Here is a 20,407-nt window from a genome sequence, read left to right as displayed (position 1 = left end):
TTTCGCCTGAATATATTTATAAAAAAAAAATGTTGAGTAATTTTTTATTGTTCATTATATTTAATAAATAAGTTAATTGAACTTGAATGGATTCTGTTATTTTTTTCAACATTTATCTTGCAAGATCGATTGTTGCACAGTTAAGTTATTATATTCAGATACTCGTTTTTTATAAAAGCAATAGCAATGAGATAAATGTTTAATGTTTAATGTCAGCGACCTGAAAGAAAGGAAAGGTCACTGGGGCTGGCTGAGATAACTACAAGCTATAAAAATTTATGCGAATAGGTAATAACTAATAATTATAATCATAATTTTTCCTATATTCACTCTCTCGCTTCCTAATTCTCTCACTTCCCGCTCCAACCGTTCACGTTTTTGGATAAGATTACATATTGTTATTTTCGTTGGTTTGCTGCCGTATGAATGACGAAACACATAAAAGCCTTTTGCAGTATTTACTTTATTTATGACAGAGGCAGTCCGTTATTTTGCTCGACAAATATAAGCGATAAATTTCATAATATTTACTTGTTTTTTTAACAACAAACTAACAATGAAAATCGGGTTTTTTGGTGGTGGAAAAATGGCCCACGCTTTGGCAAAAGGATTTATCAAAGCCGGTATTTAAAAATTTTTTTTTTATTACACTTTTGTATTTTCATATTCCTATTGATTTTTTTCCACGCCAGGCTTAAAGGGAGACTCTATGGTAGCCAGCTGCTTACCGAGCGATTTAAAAAGCAAACAAGCATTTGAGGTAATAAGATATTTTAAAATAAAAAAAATTATTTTTTATCTTAAGGGATTTTTTTCAGACTATCGGATCTAAAGTTGTTTTTTTAAACAAACTAGTTGCAGATCATGGAGATGTTTTAATTATTTCTGTTAAACCACAAGTTGTTAGTAAAATACTTCCAGAAATAAAAAATTCTGATAAATTAATTCTTTCTATTGCTGCTGGGGCTTCTATTGAAGATTTAGAAAAAGTAAAAAATACTGACGATATATATAATTAATTTCTGATCTTAATAATTAAGTTAGCCGGCATCTAAAAATTTTTATAATTTTTTTTCATTAAAAAAATTCTTACAGAAAAATAAAAAATTTTTTTCATTTGTAAAAAACTTCAAAAACTATAAGTCAATTTCTTTTAAATATTTTTTAGTTCTAATTTAATAAATTAGGCTAAATCAAAAAATCAAAAATGTCGGTTAACTTTATTGTAATTAATGACATTGAAATTTGCAGACGCTCGACAATTTTTTAATTTTGTTTTTTTTAATAATTAAATTATTTATAAAAAATTGCATTTATAATTTTTTAGAGCTTCTAAAGATGGAATTTTTTGGATAAATTTTTCTTTTTATAATTTATTAGTTAAAAAATTTATAAAAAGTATTAAATGTCTCTTAATTGAGTATCATATAATTTATTGAAAATTAAATTATCTGACATTTGAAAATTTTTATAATTTATTTTATTTAAAAAATGATTAAAAATAATTTTAAAAGTTGAAAATTTGAAAAATTATGTATGTAATTTTTTTAAAAGTATTTTTTTACTTGTAATTTAATTGATGAAAAAAAATCAAAAATTGTCGAACGTTAGCTAATTTTAGTATTATATTTTGATAAATTCATTTACTCTAAAAAAAAAATTCAGAATTTACCAAAAGGAACACCAGTAATAAGATTGATGCCCAATATTCCGGTATCAATTGGCTATGGCGCGACAGTATTCAAAAGAGGAACATTTGCTAATCAAGAACATGCAGCTTTAGTTAAAAAATTATTTACCTCCATGGGAATTTGCGAAGAAATTGAAGAAGATGAAAGTCTGCTGGACACAGTGACAGCTCTTGCAGGATCAGGACCGGCTTATGTAAATTTCAAACTTTAATCTAAAATATTTTATCAATCAGTCGATAATCACAAACTTAAATTAATTAATAATTAATTTAGCCGATTTCTGAAAATTTTAATAATTTTTTCAGTATAAAAAATTATTACAAAAAAATTTTTCATGTAGAAGATTTTAAAAATAACACGTGCAATTTTTTTTAATATAATTAAATTATTGAAAAAAATAAAAAATTTTAAGCTGTCACTTGACAATTTTTTAATTTTCTAGAACAAAAAAATTTGTTAAAAAAAATTATTTTTAAAAAATTGCATTTTTAATTTTATTAAATTTCTACAAGTCTATTTTTTAAATATTTTTTTTTGCCATAATTTATTTATTAAAGAAAATTTTAAAAATTGTAAAGTGACAGCTAAATTTAATGTCATAAAATTTTTGAACTTCGACTAATTTTAGTTTTACAATTAATAATTAAATAATTATAACATTAAAGTTAGCAGTCACCTAACAATTTTTTAATTTTATTTAACAAAAAAATTTGTCTGAAAAAATTATTTCTAAAAAATTGCATTTTTAATTTAAAAAAATTTTTACATGTCACTTTTTTAAAAATTTTTTTTGCCATAATTTGTTAGTTAAAAAAATGATTAAAATTTAATAAATATCTGCTAAATTAATTTTCATTTAATAATTAACATAGGTTTACATGATGATCGAATCACTGGCAGACGGTGCTGTCAAAATGGGAATGTCCCGTCAATTAGCTTACAAATTAGCAACTCAGACAGTCCTAGGAGCCGGAGCGATGGTAAATCACCACCAGAGTATCGGAGATGGCTGTCACCCAGCTCAGCTAAAAGACGACGTGGCTTCTCCAGCCGGTTCCACGATAATGGCGATTCATCACTTGGAAAAAAACGGTATGCGGTCAGCTGTCATCGGAGCTATCGAAGTTGCGACTTTAGCCTGCAGGACATTCTCAAAAAAACAATAATAATTATAATTTATTACAATAATTTCGAGCAATAAAAATTTTTCGCGGGATTTCGTCTGTTACGCAACGAAACAATTATTAGTACTGCCGCCTACCGGCCATTTTTGCTAGCTCACTGTTTTACACGTGATATTTTTGTATAAATAATAATTTGATAAATAAAAAACATTATTTATTTGTTTACTGGTGAGATATTATCTCAAAATAATAAAAGATTTTCACAATCATTTATTTCATTTATTTAGTATGTGATAATAATGTATTATTGTTGTTTATAAAAATTTTTTGAAGGTTATTTTTAGTTCTTTTGTAAATTTGTAATCGTAATTAGTAATAATGTCTTTTTTAAGTGCTCTTGCTAAACAATCTAGGTAATAATTAAAACATTTCTTTTTTTTTAATGAAATTATTTAAGTTTGATTTATTGAACTCATTTTTTATTTTCTATTTAGAGTTTTATTGAACCCCGGACTAAGGCAATGTCCTAAAAGGAATATTTTTACTAATATTTCTCCAGTTTATTTTAAAATAACAGACACTTTGTTGTAAGTATTGATTTTTAATTAGTATTATTAATTAATTCTAATGACATTTATAATTATCTCAATAATTCTTCTTTTTAATAAATTTTTTTAATTTAATGTCAGCTGTTTTTACTGTCATTAAAATTATGGATAAAAAAAATTCTTTTTAAATATGTAAATTAATAAATATTTTAAAATTTTACAGTGGTGAACCATTGAAGAGGAAGAAAAGATTAGATCCATCTGTCATAAGACACAGAGAGGAACGTAAACGGCGAAAATTAGAAAAACATATTCGGCGATTAGAAAAGCATTCTAAAAAGCTAAAACCGATTTCTGAATGTCAAGTACCATTTAAATTAATTGATGAACTGAAGTAAGTTTAATAATTATTAATTATGACACTAAATTTATAAGTTAGTTTGAGACAATTTTTTAATTTTATTCACCAACAAAATAAATGAAAATTAAATTAGCCATCTAAAAATTTTTATGATTTTTTTTTTTATTGAAAAAACGATTAAGAAAAAAATTTAATTTGTAAAAAACTTGAAAAACTGTAAGTGTAATTTTTAAAAAATATTTTTTAGTTCTAATTTAATAAATGAAAAAAAAATTAAAAACGTCGGCTAACTTTAGTATTATTGAAAATTAAATTAGCCGACATCTGAAAATTTTTATAATTTATTTTAATATAAATCTTTATTGAAAAAGAATTAAAAGAAAAAATTCTACATGCAGAAAATATTAAAAATTATCCGTACAATTTTTTAAAAATATTTTTTTTAGTTCTAATTTAATTAATAAAAAAAATCAAAAATTCAAAAAAAAAAAAAATTCTTTTTAAAAAATTGCATTTTTTATTTTTTAAAGCTTCTACATGTCATTTTTTTTGCTATAATTTATTTTTTATAAAATTCTAAAATATATACTAAATTAATTTTTATTTATTAATTATAAATTAATAAATTTATGACACTAAAGTCAACGTTAGAAATTTTTTTATTATTTTATAACAATTAAATTATAAAAAAAATTCTACAAGTAAAAATTATTTGTAGAAATTTTTTAAAGCACCTTTTTATTGTAATTAATTTGTTATAAAAATAAAAAAAATTGACACTAAATTATTTCAATTAATTGATATTAAATAAAAAAAAATTAACTACTTACTTTAGGCAAAGAACCCGTCCAAAGCCAGAACTGACACCCGAAGTAATCGAAGAACGAACTCTGTTACTAAAAGACTGGTCAAGATACAAACTCCGTCAACACGTGCAAGACGTGATGACAATAGAGTCCATGATCGCATCCCAGCACAGAGCTCTCGAAGAACTCAAAGCCGAATCAAAAGATCTTTATGATGCAGCAATAGAACTTGACATGTCTTTGTTGTCGTTAGAAGTCACAGGACCTACACGCACTCCACCGATTTCAAACTACGACGTGCCGGATGGAGATTACTTCGATGTATCCAAAAAATGGGAAAACGAATAAAATAATTATTTATAAATTTATGGATTAATAAAAATAATCAATTTGAAGGTCTTTGATGTCAAATTATGTATCATTTAGTGAAATAATGTCAAGGCTAATAAAAAATATGAATGAGTGCTATTTTAAGAATTAAAACTATGTTATTTTATTTTATAATAAATATTGATGAAAATTAATTTAGCAGATTTTTAAAATTTTTTTAACAAATAAATTATGGCAAAAAAAATTGGCATGAAGAAATTAAAAATCTAATTTTTTTGAAAAAATTTGTTTTAAAAAAAAATTGTCATGAAGAAATTAAAAAAAATTAAAAATCCAATTTTTTGGAACAAATTTGTTTGTTAAAAAAAAATTGGCATGAAGAAATTAAAAAAAATTAAAAATCCTATTTTTTTTTTAATAATTTTTTAGAACAAATTTTTTTGTTAAAAAAAAAATTAAAAAATGTTCAAGTGACTGCTAACTTTAATGTCATTAAATATTGTCTTGATCTTCATTATGTCATAAGTAAATATTTTCAAATTCCGAGCTATTGATAGTACTGATAAATTATTTGCTGATAAATCAAAGTGCTTAGCAATTATCAAGTAATTTTTTCACGCATAGTTTGATCTCATTATCGGGGATAATCCCATTATCTTTTCAGACGTTTAATTAAAAAATAATTTACTAAAATAGTGAGTGTGTTAAACAGCAGACTTACGTCTGGGACACTTACTCTCATTACCATAATAATGATTAAAGTAATTCATGTGTAAAAATTACATGAAGCTGTTTGAATTTTCTAACTAGACAGCAGACAAAAAAAAATCTTCTGGCAAGCGTCAAATTTTCTTGGACACTAAATAAATGTTGATGTGAGCTGAAGGTACTAAGAGTATAAAAACCCATGGGAGAAGAAATATTTTCATCACTTGCTAGCTCACCGTCCTCCGGTCCATATTACTTGTTACTTAAATTAAAAATTTTTCGTTCTATTTTTATAAAACGATGTTGAAGCGAACATTATGCTTTATCTCCTTTAAATTATTTATTATTTTATTATCTACGTAAGTATAATTTATTTGCCACCAATTATTTATCTGTACTCATTTAAAATGAAATTATTTATTTTATTACAGATTTCTTCTTTCGTCTGCTTCTATAATTCGTGTGCGCGAATCTGAAAGACGCATCGAGTGTCCACGTGGCTGTGCTGGGGAATGTGATAAGTGCGAGTACGGAGTGGTATTATCTCAGCAATGTGGAGTATTGGAGTGCAGAAAGGTATTTTTGATAATTATTTACAAGTGAGGTTTGACATTTTAATTTTCATTTTTTTGAACAAAAATTTTTTTTTGATTTTGATATATTTTTTTTTATACATAAAAAAATAAAAATTTAAAAAAAAAAAAATGAGTATCACAATTTTTTTAAAAATAAAAAAAATTTTTTTTTTTAATTTTTTAAAAAATGAACTATTAAAAAAAAATTAAATGTCACAATTTTTTAAAAAATGTTCAAAAAAAATTAAAAATTTTTTAAAAAATTGTTATTTTTAAAAATTTTTATTACTTTAAAAAAAAATAAAATAGAAATTTTATCCAAAAAAATGAGAGCCAAAATTTTTTCCAACTTTTGAAGTCAAAAAAACTATCAAAATATTAATTTTTTGAAAAAAAATTAAAAAATGTCAATTTTTCACCTAGATTTAGCAAAAAATACATTTTTTAAAATAATTTTCTGTAAATAAATAAATAAATTAAAATTAATAAAAAATAAATTACAGGGACCGGATGAGCGATGCGGTGGTCATACTAACGGAGTCTGCGGTGATGGAATGATTTGTTTGTGTGAAAGATGTATCGGATGCAGTACAGATACCCTAGATTGTTCAAAAACCCACTTCGACCACCCTTGCCTACCTCCCGGCATCACTGACACCAACAACGACCTGAAGTACCTAGACCTGAACAACAACCGCATGTTTTATGGTTAAATAAATTTATTGGACATCATTACACACCGCTCGCAGTATTTGACTAGCTCAGATCTTTTAATTCTACATAAATAGTTGTCGACATTTATCAATGTACATTGTACGTAAATATACTTGCTCTTTAAATTATTCTCTTTGATTCATTTTTCACCTTTTTAATTATTTCTAAAGTGTTAACTAAGTTTCTAAGTGTAAGAAATATAATTTATTTATTTGGTTAATATTTACAAGTGGAGTCAAACATTTTAATTTTCATTTTTTTTAATGATTTTATTGATATATTTTTTTTGAAAAATAACATTTAAGTTAGCAGTCACTTTATAATTTTTTAAATTTAATTAACAAATAAATCTTTTCTGATATTTATAATTTTTTTTAATTTCGGCATGTCAATTATTATTTCTCATTTATTTTTACCATAATTTATTTGTTAAAAAAATTCTGAAAATTAATAAATATCTGCTAAATTAATTCTCAATTAAAAAATGAACAATTAAAAAAAAAAAAGTTGATAGTCACAATTTTAACAAATTTTCAAAAAAATTTATAAATTTTTTATAAAATTGTGATATTTAATTTTTTCTTCCAAATTGTTTATTTTTTTATGGACTTTTCAAAAAAAATATATTAAAAAAAGATAAAATAGAAATTTTATCCAAAAACATGAGCCAAAATTTTTTCCAACTTTTGAATGCAAAAAAGCTATAAAAATCTTTATTTTCTTCTTTCACGACATTTTTTATCATAAATCCGACGTAAAAACAAGCAGAATCAAAAAAAAATTTTTAAATGTTAATTTTTCACCTAATTATGGCCCAAAATGGGATCAACCATTTTAATTTTCATTTTTTTAAACGAAATTTCTATTTGATTTTATTGATATATTTTTTTTTGAAAAATTCATAAAAAAATAAACAATTAAAAAAAAAAATTCATTATCACAATTTTAAGAAATTTTCAAAAAAATTGATAAATTTTTTATAAAATTGTGATATTTAATTTTTTTTTTTAAATTCTACATTTTTTTATGCACTTTTCAAAAAAAAATATCAAAAAAAGATAATATAGAAATTTTATCCAAAAACATGAGCCAAAATTTTTTCCAACTTTTGAAGGCAAAAAATCTATCAAAATCTTTTTTTTTCTTCCAGAAAAATTTTTTTTTCAAAAAAATTTGAGAATATTAATTTTTTACCTAATTATCACTCAAAACAAGTTTGACCCCACTTGTAAATAATTACCTTAATTTTAAAAAATTAAGACAATTTATTTTTAACTTCATCATCTTCATGGTGGTGATTGCCGTTAGTGTAAAGCAGAGACTCTTTCGTTGGAATATTCTGCATCAGTGTAATAGGAATAGAGTTTCCATTGCCAAAGACAACGTTCAATAAATTGTTTTCTAGAAGTTTGATGCTAATCGGCGAAGCCAAAGGCACGTTGGTAGGAATTGGACCAGGTAGATTGATAATAGATTGATCAAAAATAGATGACAAGTTTCCTAGACCGCATTTCAGAACTTGGTCATCTTTTTTACCATTTAATAACTTCAATGGTTTAATATTCTGATGTTCCTCCGGTTCTTCGCAAATTTTATTAACACCATTGCATTTTATTTCTTCTTTAATAATTTCAACTTGATTATCTTCTTCTGGCTCATTGATTTCTTCAGTAATAATTACTCCCTCATTAGTTAAAGAATCATTATCCAAACTCGTTGGCGATGAAGCAATATTATTATTATTATTATTATTATTATTAATATTAACGCCTAAATCATTGTCAACGTAATTGTAATTGTAAATTCCTGGCATGTGTGACTGAGTGAGTGGGTTTAATCCAAAATCAAAAAGTGGGAAGCCAATTGTTGGTGGAATGATTGGAGTGGTGTTACTTAAAATAATTACACTGCTGCTTGCGGTAAATTTACCAGTATCAGTACTACCATGATTAATATGATTATTAATTTGTTGATCATCATGGCGATCAGTAATTGTCTTGTGCCCATCTTGGGTCCAGTTTTTAAGAACCTGATTGTCGTCGGAAGAGTCGTCATTTTCATCCTGGTCATGATCTTCTTTTGGATCCTCGCTGGTATTCTTCCCAGCGTACCGAGGATGACGGCGGTAAAATGTGCTGCTGTTCATCAGCGAGTCGAAACCATCAGCGGGTAGAACGATACAGTCGTGGAATTCTCCGGTGTGCTGCAACCCATAGTCTTGCTCATTACTAGGAATATCCACGGGCGAAGTTTCTGTAGACATTGTCGTGGTTTTTTGCATTGCGTTTTCTCGGTGGAGTCGCTTTCGAAGATCACGCGACTGGAGAGAATTCTCCTGGGTTTCTTCTTCGATTTTATCCCGGGACTCTGATAGACTTTCTGCTGCGTCGATCTCGACAATTACTAAGGGTTGTCTGACGTCTTCATCATCAGTCTGAAAAATAATAGTAATTATTATTTATAACCATTTAAAAAAATTATTTTTATTAAATTAATAAAACTAGCAAACTTGCAGTCACTATGTGACTTCCGTGATTTGTGAAATATAAATAAATAAAATTTTGTTTTATTAAATAATGACTTTTGTTAAATTGCACTGTACTTTCTTAAATATTGACGTTCTTGAAGATATAAGCTCATTCCGATGTTACACTCATCAAGAGCTTTCATTTGAGTACCCACATGCATTTTTGATTTATTTTTCATATATTTATGTATATAAATATATAAATATATGAAAAATTGATGTGGGTACTCAAATGAAAGGTCTAGATGAGTGTAACATCAGGATGAGCTTATATCTTTAAAAATGTCAGTAGTAGACAAGATACAAGGTCATTTCTTAATTATTGACATTTTTTAAGATATAAGCTCATCCTGATGTTATACTCATTCAAAGCTTTCATTTGAGTACCCACATGCATTTTTGATATATTTTTCATACATACATATATATAATATATATAAATATATAAAATATATAAAAAATTGATGTGGGTACTCAAATGAAAGGTCTCGATGAGTGTAACATCAGGATGAGCTTATATCTTTAAAAATATCATTAGTTGACAAGATAGCAAAGTCAATTCTTAATTATTGACATTTCTAAAGATATAAGCTCATCCCGATGGTATACTCATCAAGAGCTTTCATTTGAGTACCCACATGCATTTTTATATATTTTTCATATATATACATATATAATACATACAAATATATAAAAAATTGATGTGGGCACTCAAATAAAAGGTCTCGATGAGTGTGACATCGAGATGAGCTTATATCTTTAAAAATGTCAATAGTTAACAAGATACGAGGTCATTTCTTAATTATTATATGACTATCCTGGAAACAAAATTTTTCTTCTTCTCTTAATAATATAGATTATAAAATAATAATAATAATAATAATAATAATAATAATAATAATAATAATAATAATAATAATAATAATAATAATAAAATTCTAAAAAATTATTGATTAATATACTTAACATTGTATTATCTTCAGCCAGCAAAATACTACTGATTAAATTATCTTCTTTAATTTTTTCCAACTGACGACGCCGGCGACGTGCAAGAAATCCTCGAATAGCTTAAAAAACATCCTCGATCAATATTCAACTCAACAAAATAAAAAAATTAGAATAATTACCAGCTTGGATAACAATCAGCGCCCTATTAAATCTCGCCATATCATTTTCCCCATCAGGCTCTTGTTTGTCTTCTTTATCAGAATATTCTTCAAGAACCTCATCAACCTTCTCATCATTAAACCCCCCAGACACTTTCTCCACCTCCAAAGAAATTTCCTCTCCATCTTTATCACTCTTATCAGATTCTACCTGCAGACAGCAAACATCTTCAATCTTCTCACTAGAATTATCAACAGTCGCAGTAGTAAACACATCTCCACTCTCAATCAGAGTATTAGAAATTTCATTATCTTCAGGTTGCTCGGACTCGTCATCAGTCGGAGTAAGCTTGAATGAAGACACCGTAATATCTTGAAGAGAATCAAGGTTCAATTCAGGCACAAATGGTCTCACCGGTTCGTCCAGCGACAGGCTTTGAATCAGAGGCTCCGTGGTGCAATTATCTGTAACAGTAGTCTCTTTAGCTTCATTAGAAGACGACTCAGCCAAGTCAGTAATCGATTCACCGACATCTCCTCCATCACCGCTACTCTGCTCGGTCTCTCCTCTCCCGCCCAAACTCTTCGGTGATCCTAGGTCAGTTTCAACACTCGTTTCTTTTACAGAAGAAGTCATTTCTTCTTTCTGATAATCAATAACTTTCAATTCATGATCGCTCTCAATCTCAACTTGATTTTTCTGATCACCAGTTTCAGTTCGACTGCTAGGAGAATCTTCACCTCCTTCCTCTTCATTTATACACTGCAAATCTTGTTTAATAACTCGAACCTTATTCTTCATCATCAAATCATCTGGATCCACCAAATCGTTGATAGAAATCGCAGATTCTATCGGCTGTGCGACAATAACTTCTCCAAAAGAATCTAAGAGTGGATCAGACTGAAGTTCTAGCTCATTATTTGATTTAATCCGGTCCGGAATTATAACTGTAGTTATATTACTTGGAATTGTTGACTTATCATTATCTTCAGTTAAAATATAATAAGTTTCTTCTTTAATTTCTTTTTCTTTAGCTTCAGCTTCATTTTTATCTTTAGATTCATCTTTAACTTCATTTCTAGCTTCAGTTTCATTTTTAGCTTCATCTTTAGCTTCATTTTTAGCTTCATCTTCATCTTTAGCTTCATTTTTAGCTTTAGTTTCATTTTTAGCTTCATCTTTAGCTTCATTTTTAGCTTCAGCTTCATTTTTAGCTTTAGCTTCATTTTTAGTTTGATCTTTAGCTTCAGCTTCATCATTAGCTTCATTTTTAGCTTCAGCTTCATCTTTAGCTTCAGCTTCATCTTTAACTTCATTTTTAGCTTCATTTTGATCTCTAGCTTCATTTTTAGCTTCAGCTTCATCTTTAGTTTGATCTTTAGCTTCAGCTTCATCTTTAGTTTGATCATTAGCTTCAATTTTAGCTTCAGCTTCATCTTTAGCTTGATTTTTAGTTTCATCTTTAGCTTCTTCTTCAATATCACAACTATTATCAACAACAGCAGGTATCAAAACAGGAAGCGTCAAATCTTGTCTAACCTTTTCAACTTTAAAAATCTGATCATCATTAGCAACAGAAGAACTGCTGCTACTAGTAGTAACAACTGGTGGAAGAGCAAAGCTACCAAACAAGCTCTTATTATCACAAACCTTGACAGCATCTTTAACCGCAGTAAATTGAACCGAAGGAAGATGATCTTGCTTGAATTTCCTCAGATTATTTTCTTGCAACAAACTGCTTGAAATACCTTGCAGAAGATTATGAGTCTCATGTAACATCGCCTCCAATTCATCAGTAGCTTCATTATACTTCCGACGACGACTAGCTGCACTAGTTACAAACTCAGCAGAATGCGGCCGATTTTTATTGCTCCTCATTGGAAAACACGATGAAATATCCTTTAGAATATTGTGCGTTTCATTCAACCTAGCCTCTAGAGCATTAGAATTATTCTCAAATTCTTGAGTCTGACTGTGAGTAGACTGTCGAGAAAGTGATTTAGTTTCTCTGAATATTTTTAACTTCTCATTAATAATTGGTTCAGTTGCATTGATAACATCCTGGACTTTGGAGACGTAATTAGGAGGATCATCAAAGCTTGAAGACTGTGAAAATTTATTGACTACATAATCTTTAACTTTGTTCATACTCAAGTTAGTCATTGAAGTAGTCACTGCTTTGTTGCTCCTCATAGATTCGCTTCTTTCGCGGCTGCTAATTCTGTTTTTCTTCAGCTTGGTCTTGATGTCCTTGGCGAGCATCTCGTCGTTGCTGATCACGCTTGGAGACTGGCTCTTTATATCCCGGGATTTTCTTCGCTGGTGGTGGTGGTGGTGGTGATGGTGCTCGGTTATCACTACGGGAAAGTCGCGGGTTCTTTCATACTGGGAATAATAATTAGGATTAGACCGCTTTGAAGTTTTTTGCTGATGATAATAATGGTACTGCTGCCACTCGCAGGGAGATTCACGGGTTACTTGGCAGCTTGATGAGACAGATGAAGACGAAGAGTCGTATAAAACAGGCTGTGAGTGGTGTCTATTGATCTTCGGGTAGTTCTGGTCACGCAGTTGAAGCAAGTTTGAAAAATGCTGGGCAGCAAACACGTAAATATCCGGAGGATGGTGCCGAATCACTTCTCGGGTTAAACTTTCAACAGCTGCGGCTAATCCGTCGGGAATTTTTGGAGTTATCACGTAATTTCCGCGAGTACTTCCACCGATTTTTGCGTTTATAAATATGTTTTCACTCAACGTAGCCATTTTCACTGTAATGAAATTAATAAGTAAGTTTTAGTTTTTTTTTTTAATATATTTTTTTTTTATTATGTAGAAGACAGGAGAGACTCCGATGTTTATAGCACGAAAGGTTTTAATGTTGTGTGACTAGGTGAAATTTATTTTCAACCGGGGGCAAAATCGATAAGAGTGCCACAACATTCGTGGATCGATTTGTTTCGCGTTCACGGACTCCATGGTCACCGTATTTTAAATATATTATTTTATTTTATTTATTTAACGCCAAGTGGCAATATATAAATAAAAATGTAAAATATAGAATATTAAATTTGTTTAATAAATTTAATCAAGTGATATAACATGATGGTAAATGGAACAGATGAAAATGAAAAATTCTAAAATTTTAATTAAGAAATGACCTTGTATCTTGTGAATTATTGACATTTTTAAAGATATAAGCTCATCTTGATGTTACACTCATTGGGACCTTTCATTTGAGTACCCACATCAATTTTTCATATATTTATATAAATTATATATATATGTATCTATGAAAAATATATGAAAATGCATGTGGGTACTCAAATGAAAGCTCTTGATGAGTGTAACATCAGGATGAGCTTATACCTTAAAAAATGTCAATAATTAAGAACTGACTTTGTATCTTGTGAACTATTGACATTTTTAAAGATATAAGCTCCTCCCGATGTTACACTCATCAAGACCTTTCATTTGAGTACCCACATCAATTTTTTATATATTTATATATATTATATATATGTATATATGAAAAATATATGAAAATGCATGTGGGTACTCAAATGAAAGCTCTTGATGAGTGTAACATCAGGATGAGCTTATACCTTAAAAAATGTCAATAATTAAGAACTGACTTTGTATCTTGTGAACTATTGACATTTTTAAAGATATAAGCTCCTCCCGATGTTACAATCATTAAGAGCTTTCATTTGAGTATTCACATCAATTTTTCATATATTTATATATATTATATATATGTATATATGAAAAATATATGAAAATGCATGTGGGTACTCAAATGAAAGCTCTTGATGAGTGTAACATCAGGATGAGCTTATACCTTTAAAAACTTCAATATTTAAGAAAGTACAGTACAATTTAACAAAAATCATTATTTAATGAAGCAAAATTGCTTCTTGGTGTTGTTGATGAAAGCGCTGTATGAACCTCAGTAGAAATCAATTTCACCTTGAAGGGAATTTACCAGAGAATATAATACATTGTAGAGCTATCTACAATTATATTTCGATAAAAATATCCATTGACGTTGCCTGTATTGGATTAAATATTTATATTAGAATCAATTATTCAAACAAATCGATTACCTGTGCTCTACATAATAATTAAAATATTTAAATCTCGTTATCGTTTCATTTTCATTAGAAATTTATTCAAGTATTTTTAGAAATTTTTCAATTTATTTTACTTATGATGTGTGCTGTTCAACTAATTTATCAAATTCATTTTTATTTAGCGCGAATTTTTTTAGACGATTAATTTCATTTGGATGAAGATGTTTCGCAGGGATGACCAGAGAATGAAGAGGCGGACCAAGATCTACAGAAGACATTTCTTTCAAAGAACAAGCAATTATTTTCCGGTCAGCGGATCCAACTCGTGCTAAGCCAACAGCTAAGCTGTCTTCTGTCAAAGCTAAAAATAAAAACAAGATACAAAATTTGAAATCATAAATAAAAAATAAAAATTATTTAAAATTTTAGATGAACATTAATTACCAAGCTCTTGATTAGAATTTCGACGCTTTTCTATGATAGAAATCAGCTGCGTGGCGGCTTCAGCGACGCTCATGAACCTTGGAGGCATATATTCGCGTTTCTTCTTCGTCAAACTTTCAAGAGTAGGCTCTTTTACTTTGATATCAAGAAGACAAAGAGTATGAGCGTCTATTCGTAAATTTTTAACTAATCTGTCGTAGAAACTTTCGGGCTGCCAAGAGTCTGTCCAGTAGGGAATAGACACTATTTTGCCGTAGTCGTACAATTCAAGTCCACAGCATGCAACTGCATTTATAATAGACGTATTATTAATCACTTCCACCTGGACATTTTGCTCTTCAGCTCGCTCAAGCAAGTCCAGGTGGGTAGTAGCTCCAAGAGGGTCTCCGACAACTAAAAAAGCAACATCTTTTGTTGCTGCGCTTGATAATATTTCTGACATACTGTCGTCGCCTTCAACAAGCTCGCGGTCTGCTATTTTTATAGACCGGCCGTAATGTTTTTCCTGAAAATAAAAAGTTTTTTTTTAATAAAATATTGAAATTAGTTTAGCAGATATTTTATAATTTTAAGAATTTTTGGATCAAATAAATTATGGAAAAAAAAATTGACATTTAGAAATTAAAAAAAATTTTAAATGCTATTTTTTAAAAACAATTTTTTTATTAACCTTTCAGCACTCTCGCTATGAGATTTTCTCTCACGCTCATCAATAACTCAAATTTTCTTTCAAATTTCAATTGGAATGACTATGTGATTTTTTTTCTATCTGCCAAAAAATTAATATTATTTCAGATTGCAATATTATTATTTTAATTGTTCTATACTATAAAAAAATAAAATAAATTTTATTAACTCTGTGAGATATTTTCTCATCGCAATAGTAAAGTAGGGGAGTCAGAATTTAAAAAATCGGGTCTGATCGGTACAGTTCGGAGGTTCCCATAAGAGTGCATTTGTGTTCGGATGTATTATTATTAAATATTATTTTTAAATAAATCAATTTTTTTTTGTTTTAAAAAATTTATCTTGTTTGAGATTTTTTAAATAAAAGGGGCTATAAGCATGCGTGCGCTTCCACAAAAGGCGTGAGAGTTTTTCTCATCGCGCGAGTAATGATAGTAAATCGTTTTGCGAGAGTGCTGAAGGGTTAAATGAAATTAAAAAAATAGTCAAGTAACTGCTAACTAATGTCATTAATAAAATTCATATCAATGGTAAAGGATTTTACATATTTACATACCAGAGCATCTTGGCCTGCAGATAAAACAGAAGTATAAGCTTCCAGATAAATATCCTCGCATTTGTTTATTGCATTACGACCTTTCTCGGTGATATCAGTTGGATCTCCAAGTCCTAGACCAATGAGGTACAGCATTTTCGTTTATTTTTGATTTTTGTATGCCAACAACTGCAACTGCAAGCACGTGTGACACGTGACACTTGAGCAACTTAAACATAACCTTTCTTTTAATTGTGACTTGCGGCAAACTTCATTGTTGACCTGTCAGATAATATAAATAGTGAGGTTACTTTTCTATTGTTGATAATTGTCAACCACAATAAATAATTATAATTATTGTGGTGACAAGAGTTATGAAAAAATTTAGACTTGTAACTCTTTTAAATTTCTTTAGAATTTTGCACGACTCATGATGCGAAGCATCAGAGAGTGCTTTATGATCGAAAAATTTTTTTCGCCTCATTTTAGCAACTATTTTTAGTAGATTTTATAAAAATCTGGGTTGCAGTCAACTAGTCAGACTAACAACATTCCGAATTAATAAATTACTAGAATTTAGAAAGTAAATATTAAATGTAATTTAAAATAATTAATTTTACAAATTTTAAAATTCCGAAAAATATAATCTTAAATAAAGAAAAATCTAAAGCTATATTAATAGAATCTTTCAAAGTTACAAAGTCTCAATAAATTAAAAAACATAACAACGAAAATTTATACGCCAAAATGAATGAACAGACGAACACTCATTTAGCCGAAAAATGTAAATAATTTTATAATTAGATTAGAAATTTTTTTTAATTAATTTTAAATTAATTAATTTTTGAAAATTCATTTTATTTTAATTTACAAGCATGTATGGAAAACACTCAAATTTCATGATTGTAAAGGTGGACCATCTAAGAAAAATTTCCAATTTTTTGGATGAGTAATTTTCGGCCGAATCATTATTCGGATAGATGAGTATTCGGATGAATATACGTCGGAACAACCCTTTTTCGAAATCAAATTAATTTTAACTCTTGAGGAATATAAGATTTATATTTACTTTTATTCGATAACCCGGTGTTTTATAATTTACAAAATTGTTTTTCGGCTGTTATTCTATTTAAGCTAATGTATTTTATAAACTTTGAATGTAGCGGAATTTTAAATTTTCTAGAGTTTTAATAATTTGGAATGTTGTCGATCTGACTAGTTGACCGCAACCCGAATTTTGCACGACTCATGATGCGAAGCATCAGAGAGTGCTTTATGATCGAAAAATTTTTTTCGCCTCATTTTAGCAACTATTTTTAGTAGATTTTATAAAAATCTAACTATTGCAGCCGTCCTCGTGGCGCAACTTTTAAAACATTTAGCCATTTTCTGACTTAGTTTGTCGAGCTGAGTCAGAAAATAAATTTATATATACAGTAGAACCTCGTTAAGTCGAACCTCGATAAGTCGAAAACCTCCGCAACTCGAAAAAATGTTTCATCCCCTTCCCTTCAAGCCGTAAAACCTCTGTTACTCGAAATTTTTACCCTCTATAAGTCGAAATAGTTAGTGAGTCCCTGCAAGCAATTTCTGTACATTTATACCCTCCTTAACTCGAATACATACACTTGGACCTCTTTATCTCGAATTTAAAATTATTACCGTATGTAAGTATCTTATTAGGATTACCAGTTCTACGAAATGGTAATAGAATTTATAGTTGACGTCAGGTTTTCTGTTGGCGATTGTAAAATACTTTTACTCAATTAACAATTTCTTGATTCAAGAAATTCGATGACGACTAAATATTCTATTATTATTAATTATTAATTTCTGAAGAGAAGAGTCTCAATATTGATTTTTGAATAATATATAAACAAGAGAATAGCTTTATTGAAATTAAGTAAAAATTATTTCAATCAATTTAACAAATTTACATTAACTCTTGTATCAAGAAAATTTTCTTAATAAAAGTACTGAACAGTAAAGCAGTGAACCAGTGAAGATTAGTAAAAAAAAACAAGGATGTTGCGGAACAGTTTGATGAAACCAGTTACTGCCTAACTCGAAACCCTCTATAACTCGAAAACTCTATAACTCGAATTTTTTCGCCTCTCCCTTGGAGTTCGAGTTATAGAAGTTCTACTGTAGTTCAAAAGTTTATATATATATATATATATATATATATATATATATATATATACTAGCCGTCCCCGCCCGCTTCGCTGGGCGAATTGTACATGATTGTAATTGTAATTAGTTTAATTTATAATTTTTTTTTAATTTTTGATTTTTTTTCTCTAATTTTTTTTACATTTATTTTATTTATTTTATTTATTTCAATTCTACAAAAAAATCAAATTAAATTAATTTAATTTATTATTATTTTTATTGATTTTTTTATTTTTATTAATTTTTTATTTTTCAATAATTCTTTATTTTTTATTGATTTTTTTTATTTTTTATTTATTTTTAATTTTTTATTAATTTTTTTTATTTTTTATTTATTTTTAATTTTTAATTTTTTATTGATTTTTTATTTGCACCTGTGCATAGAACGAGTACATATTAACAAAAATATATTTTATTATCAACAATCTCTTAATATATAAGATAGTAATATAGTAATACTTAATACAGTGCAAGCTAAAAGAAAAGCAACCTAGCAAGCTAGTTATTTATATAAGTTTTATAAGTAATATTGTTGCAACACTTAAATTTTGTTTTATTTTATTTTATTTAATTTAATGCCAAGCGGCAATATACATAAGAATATAAAATATAGAATATTAAATTTATCAAGTAAAAATATCCATTGACGTTTCCTGTATTGAATTAAACATTTATATTATTGTTAATTATTCAAAAAAAATCGATTACCTGGACTCTACATAATAATTAAAATAATTAAATCTCGTTATCGTTTTATTTTCATTAGAAATTTATTCATTTTTAGATTTCTTTTACTTATAATTTTTTTTGTTCAAATAATTTTTTAAATTCAATTTTATTCAACGCGAATTTTTCTAGATAATTTACTTCCATTGGATGGAGATGCTTCTGAGAGATAACCAGGCAATGAAGAGGCGGTCCAAGATCTACAGAAGACATTTCTTTCAAAGTACAGGCAATTATTTGCTGGTCATCGGATCCAATTCGTGCTAAACCAACAGCTAAGCTAACTGTCTCCTGTCAAAACTAAAAATAAAAAAAACGCCATTCGGCCACACCCGAAATGGAAGGTAGATTTTACTGAATGAAATTCTTGATAGAAACCTAGCGGTTTTGTAAATGCCGAAAAAATGTCGCAATTATACAGTATTAATGCGGTATTTTTTCAGCATTTTTTCGGTTGTTTTGGTCAGTTTTTTTATCGAAAAATTACGGAACAAAAATGCGATACATTTACGCTAAAAATTTAGAATATTTACGCTGAAAATGCGGCATATTTACGGTAATAAGGCGGTAAAATGATTGTATTAAAAACATATTTAAAAAATGGTGTCAAATTAAATAACGCTCAGACTGGGATTCGAACCCAGAACCTCCTGGGGACATGTCGGCTACTCTACCATTTGAGCTACCCGGATTATACCATACTGTTTTTGTGCTTATTCTATTTACATTAAGCCACACCGTCCATCTTACGATAAGCATATTTAAAATTAAATAATATAATTATATATGTGAAACAATATAACTTTTCGATTTTAGAAAATTTTCAATTTTCTAAGTGAGAAATTAAAAATTGAAATTAAAATTAGAATATATTTACTTAACATATGTATTATTCTATATTAATTACTGCTAAATACCTAATTAAAAAATAATATTCGACATATTTTTTATTCAAAAACAGTATTTGTTTTTGCAAAGTAGCGATGGAGAATAAAAAGCAAAATTTGAAATTTTTCATTTTATTCATTTCTAACATAGAAGTGAACTAAAATAAAACTAAATCTTTAATAATTGTCCATTATGTCAGAAAATATTCGGCAAAATTACTGTATTATTACGGTAATTATTTGGAATTTTTTGGGTAAAATTTGGGCATTAATGCGGTAATTGTATAGTATATTTTTGGTAACTGTACAGCATAAGTGCAGTATATATACTGGATAACTACAGTATAAAAACTGGCCAAAACAACTATAGTTTAACCGCATTATTGCTGAATTAT

General features: G+C 27.9%; 5 protein-coding genes and 1 long non-coding RNA gene across 7 annotated transcripts in view; 4 read left to right on the top strand and 2 right to left on the bottom strand.

Annotated features, from left to right (window-relative positions):
- Window positions 1–157: 157 nt before the first annotated feature.
- Window positions 158–3,084, top strand: LOC123275106 (pyrroline-5-carboxylate reductase 1, mitochondrial). The gene is made up of 5 exons (XM_044743028.1): window positions 158–623; window positions 693–760; window positions 819–989; window positions 1,666–1,884; window positions 2,564–3,084. The coding sequence occupies exons 1-5, from the start codon at window positions 557–559 to the stop codon at window positions 2,855–2,857; spliced, it is 819 nt and encodes a 272-aa protein (XP_044598963.1). The 5' UTR covers window positions 158–556; the 3' UTR covers window positions 2,858–3,084.
- LOC123275108 (39S ribosomal protein L40, mitochondrial) lies at window positions 3,072–4,998 on the top strand. The gene is made up of 4 exons (XM_044743033.1): window positions 3,072–3,228; window positions 3,310–3,402; window positions 3,587–3,757; window positions 4,560–4,998. The coding sequence occupies exons 1-4, from the start codon at window positions 3,194–3,196 to the stop codon at window positions 4,876–4,878; spliced, it is 618 nt and encodes a 205-aa protein (XP_044598968.1). The 5' UTR covers window positions 3,072–3,193; the 3' UTR covers window positions 4,879–4,998.
- A 774-nt stretch (window positions 4,999–5,772) lies between these two features.
- Window positions 5,773–6,985, top strand: LOC123275111 (neuroparsin-A-like). Its single transcript, XM_044743036.1, has 3 exons — window positions 5,773–5,927; window positions 6,000–6,144; window positions 6,647–6,985. The coding sequence occupies exons 1-3, from the start codon at window positions 5,869–5,871 to the stop codon at window positions 6,854–6,856; spliced, it is 414 nt and encodes a 137-aa protein (XP_044598971.1). The 5' UTR covers window positions 5,773–5,868; the 3' UTR covers window positions 6,857–6,985.
- Window positions 6,986–8,108: 1,123 nt separating this feature from the next.
- On the bottom strand, window positions 8,109–13,522 carry LOC123275085 (myosin-10-like). Its single transcript, XM_044743001.1, has 3 exons — window positions 10,512–13,522; window positions 10,351–10,451; window positions 8,109–9,291 (listed from the first exon to the last, which is right to left on the bottom strand). The coding sequence occupies exons 1-3, from the start codon at window positions 13,252–13,254 to the stop codon at window positions 8,113–8,115; spliced, it is 4,023 nt and encodes a 1,340-aa protein (XP_044598936.1). The 5' UTR covers window positions 13,255–13,522; the 3' UTR covers window positions 8,109–8,112.
- Window positions 13,523–14,695: 1,173 nt separating this feature from the next.
- Window positions 14,696–16,486, bottom strand: LOC123275103 (diphthine methyl ester synthase). Its single transcript, XM_044743026.1, has 3 exons — window positions 16,249–16,486; window positions 15,006–15,510; window positions 14,696–14,922 (listed from the first exon to the last, which is right to left on the bottom strand). Exons 1-3 carry the CDS (start codon window positions 16,381–16,383, stop codon window positions 14,696–14,698), a joined length of 867 nt encoding a protein of 288 aa, XP_044598961.1. The 5' UTR covers window positions 16,384–16,486.
- LOC123275116 overlaps window positions 16,288–20,407 on the top strand; it is a 14,754-nt gene continuing 10,634 nt past the window's right edge. Inside the window, exons 1-2 of one of the 2 annotated variants that reach the window (XR_006511630.1) lie at window positions 16,288–16,374; window positions 19,258–19,469. This is a non-coding gene — a long non-coding RNA (uncharacterized LOC123275116). Of the gene's footprint in view, window positions 16,375–17,691; window positions 17,895–19,257; window positions 19,470–20,407 lie in introns of those variants that run through there. The other variant, XR_006511629.1, reaches the window with a different exon arrangement.

Source organism: Cotesia glomerata, linkage group LG1 (assembly GCF_020080835.1).
Source record: "Cotesia glomerata isolate CgM1 linkage group LG1, MPM_Cglom_v2.3, whole genome shotgun sequence".
In the NCBI taxonomy this organism is placed as follows: Eukaryota; Metazoa; Arthropoda; class Insecta; order Hymenoptera; family Braconidae; genus Cotesia; species Cotesia glomerata.
Note: the sequence above shows the minus strand (reverse complement) of the source record. Positions and strands in the feature narration are given on the sequence as shown.

Bases quoted from the DNA above. Each gene is read 5' to 3' on its own strand.
- LOC123275106 (XM_044743028.1), top strand. From the start codon at position 557: ATGAAAATCGGGTTTTTTGGTGGTGGAAAAATGGCCCACGCTTTGGCA. The intron at 624-692 runs GTATTTAAAAAT...TTTCCACGCCAG, and splicing joins AAAAGGATTTATCAAAGCCG to GCTTAAAGGGAGACTCTATG. The intron at 990-1,665 runs GTAAAAAATACT...AAAAAAATTCAG, and splicing joins CTATTGAAGATTTAGAAAAA to AATTTACCAAAAGGAACACC.
- LOC123275108 (XM_044743033.1), top strand. From the start codon at position 3,194: ATGTCTTTTTTAAGTGCTCTTGCTAAACAATCTAG. The intron at 3,229-3,309 runs GTAATAATTAAA...TTTTCTATTTAG, and splicing joins GCTCTTGCTAAACAATCTAG to AGTTTTATTGAACCCCGGAC. The intron at 3,403-3,586 runs GTAAGTATTGAT...AAAATTTTACAG, and splicing joins AAAATAACAGACACTTTGTT to TGGTGAACCATTGAAGAGGA.
- LOC123275111 (XM_044743036.1), top strand. From the start codon at position 5,869: ATGTTGAAGCGAACATTATGCTTTATCTCCTTTAAATTATTTATTATT. The intron at 5,928-5,999 runs GTAAGTATAATT...ATTTTATTACAG, and splicing joins TTTATTATTTTATTATCTAC to ATTTCTTCTTTCGTCTGCTT. The intron at 6,145-6,646 runs GTATTTTTGATA...AATAAATTACAG, and splicing joins GAGTATTGGAGTGCAGAAAG to GGACCGGATGAGCGATGCGG.
- LOC123275085 (XM_044743001.1), bottom strand. From the start codon at position 13,254: ATGGCTACGTTGAGTGAAAACATATTTATAAACGCAAAAATCGGTGGA. The intron at 10,452-10,511 runs GTAATTATTCTA...ATGTTTTTTAAG, and splicing joins GCTGATTGTTATCCAAGCTG to CTATTCGAGGATTTCTTGCA. The intron at 9,292-10,350 runs TTAAGTATATTA...ATTATTTTTCAG, and splicing joins TGGCTGAAGATAATACAATG to ACTGATGATGAAGACGTCAG.
- LOC123275103 (XM_044743026.1), bottom strand. From the start codon at position 16,383: ATGCTGTACCTCATTGGTCTAGGACTTGGAGATCCAACTGATATCACC. The intron at 15,511-16,248 runs GTATGTAAATAT...TTTTATTTTCAG, and splicing joins CTGCAGGCCAAGATGCTCTG to GAAAAACATTACGGCCGGTC. The intron at 14,923-15,005 runs GTAATTAATGTT...TTTTATTTTTAG, and splicing joins AAATTCTAATCAAGAGCTTG to CTTTGACAGAAGACAGCTTA.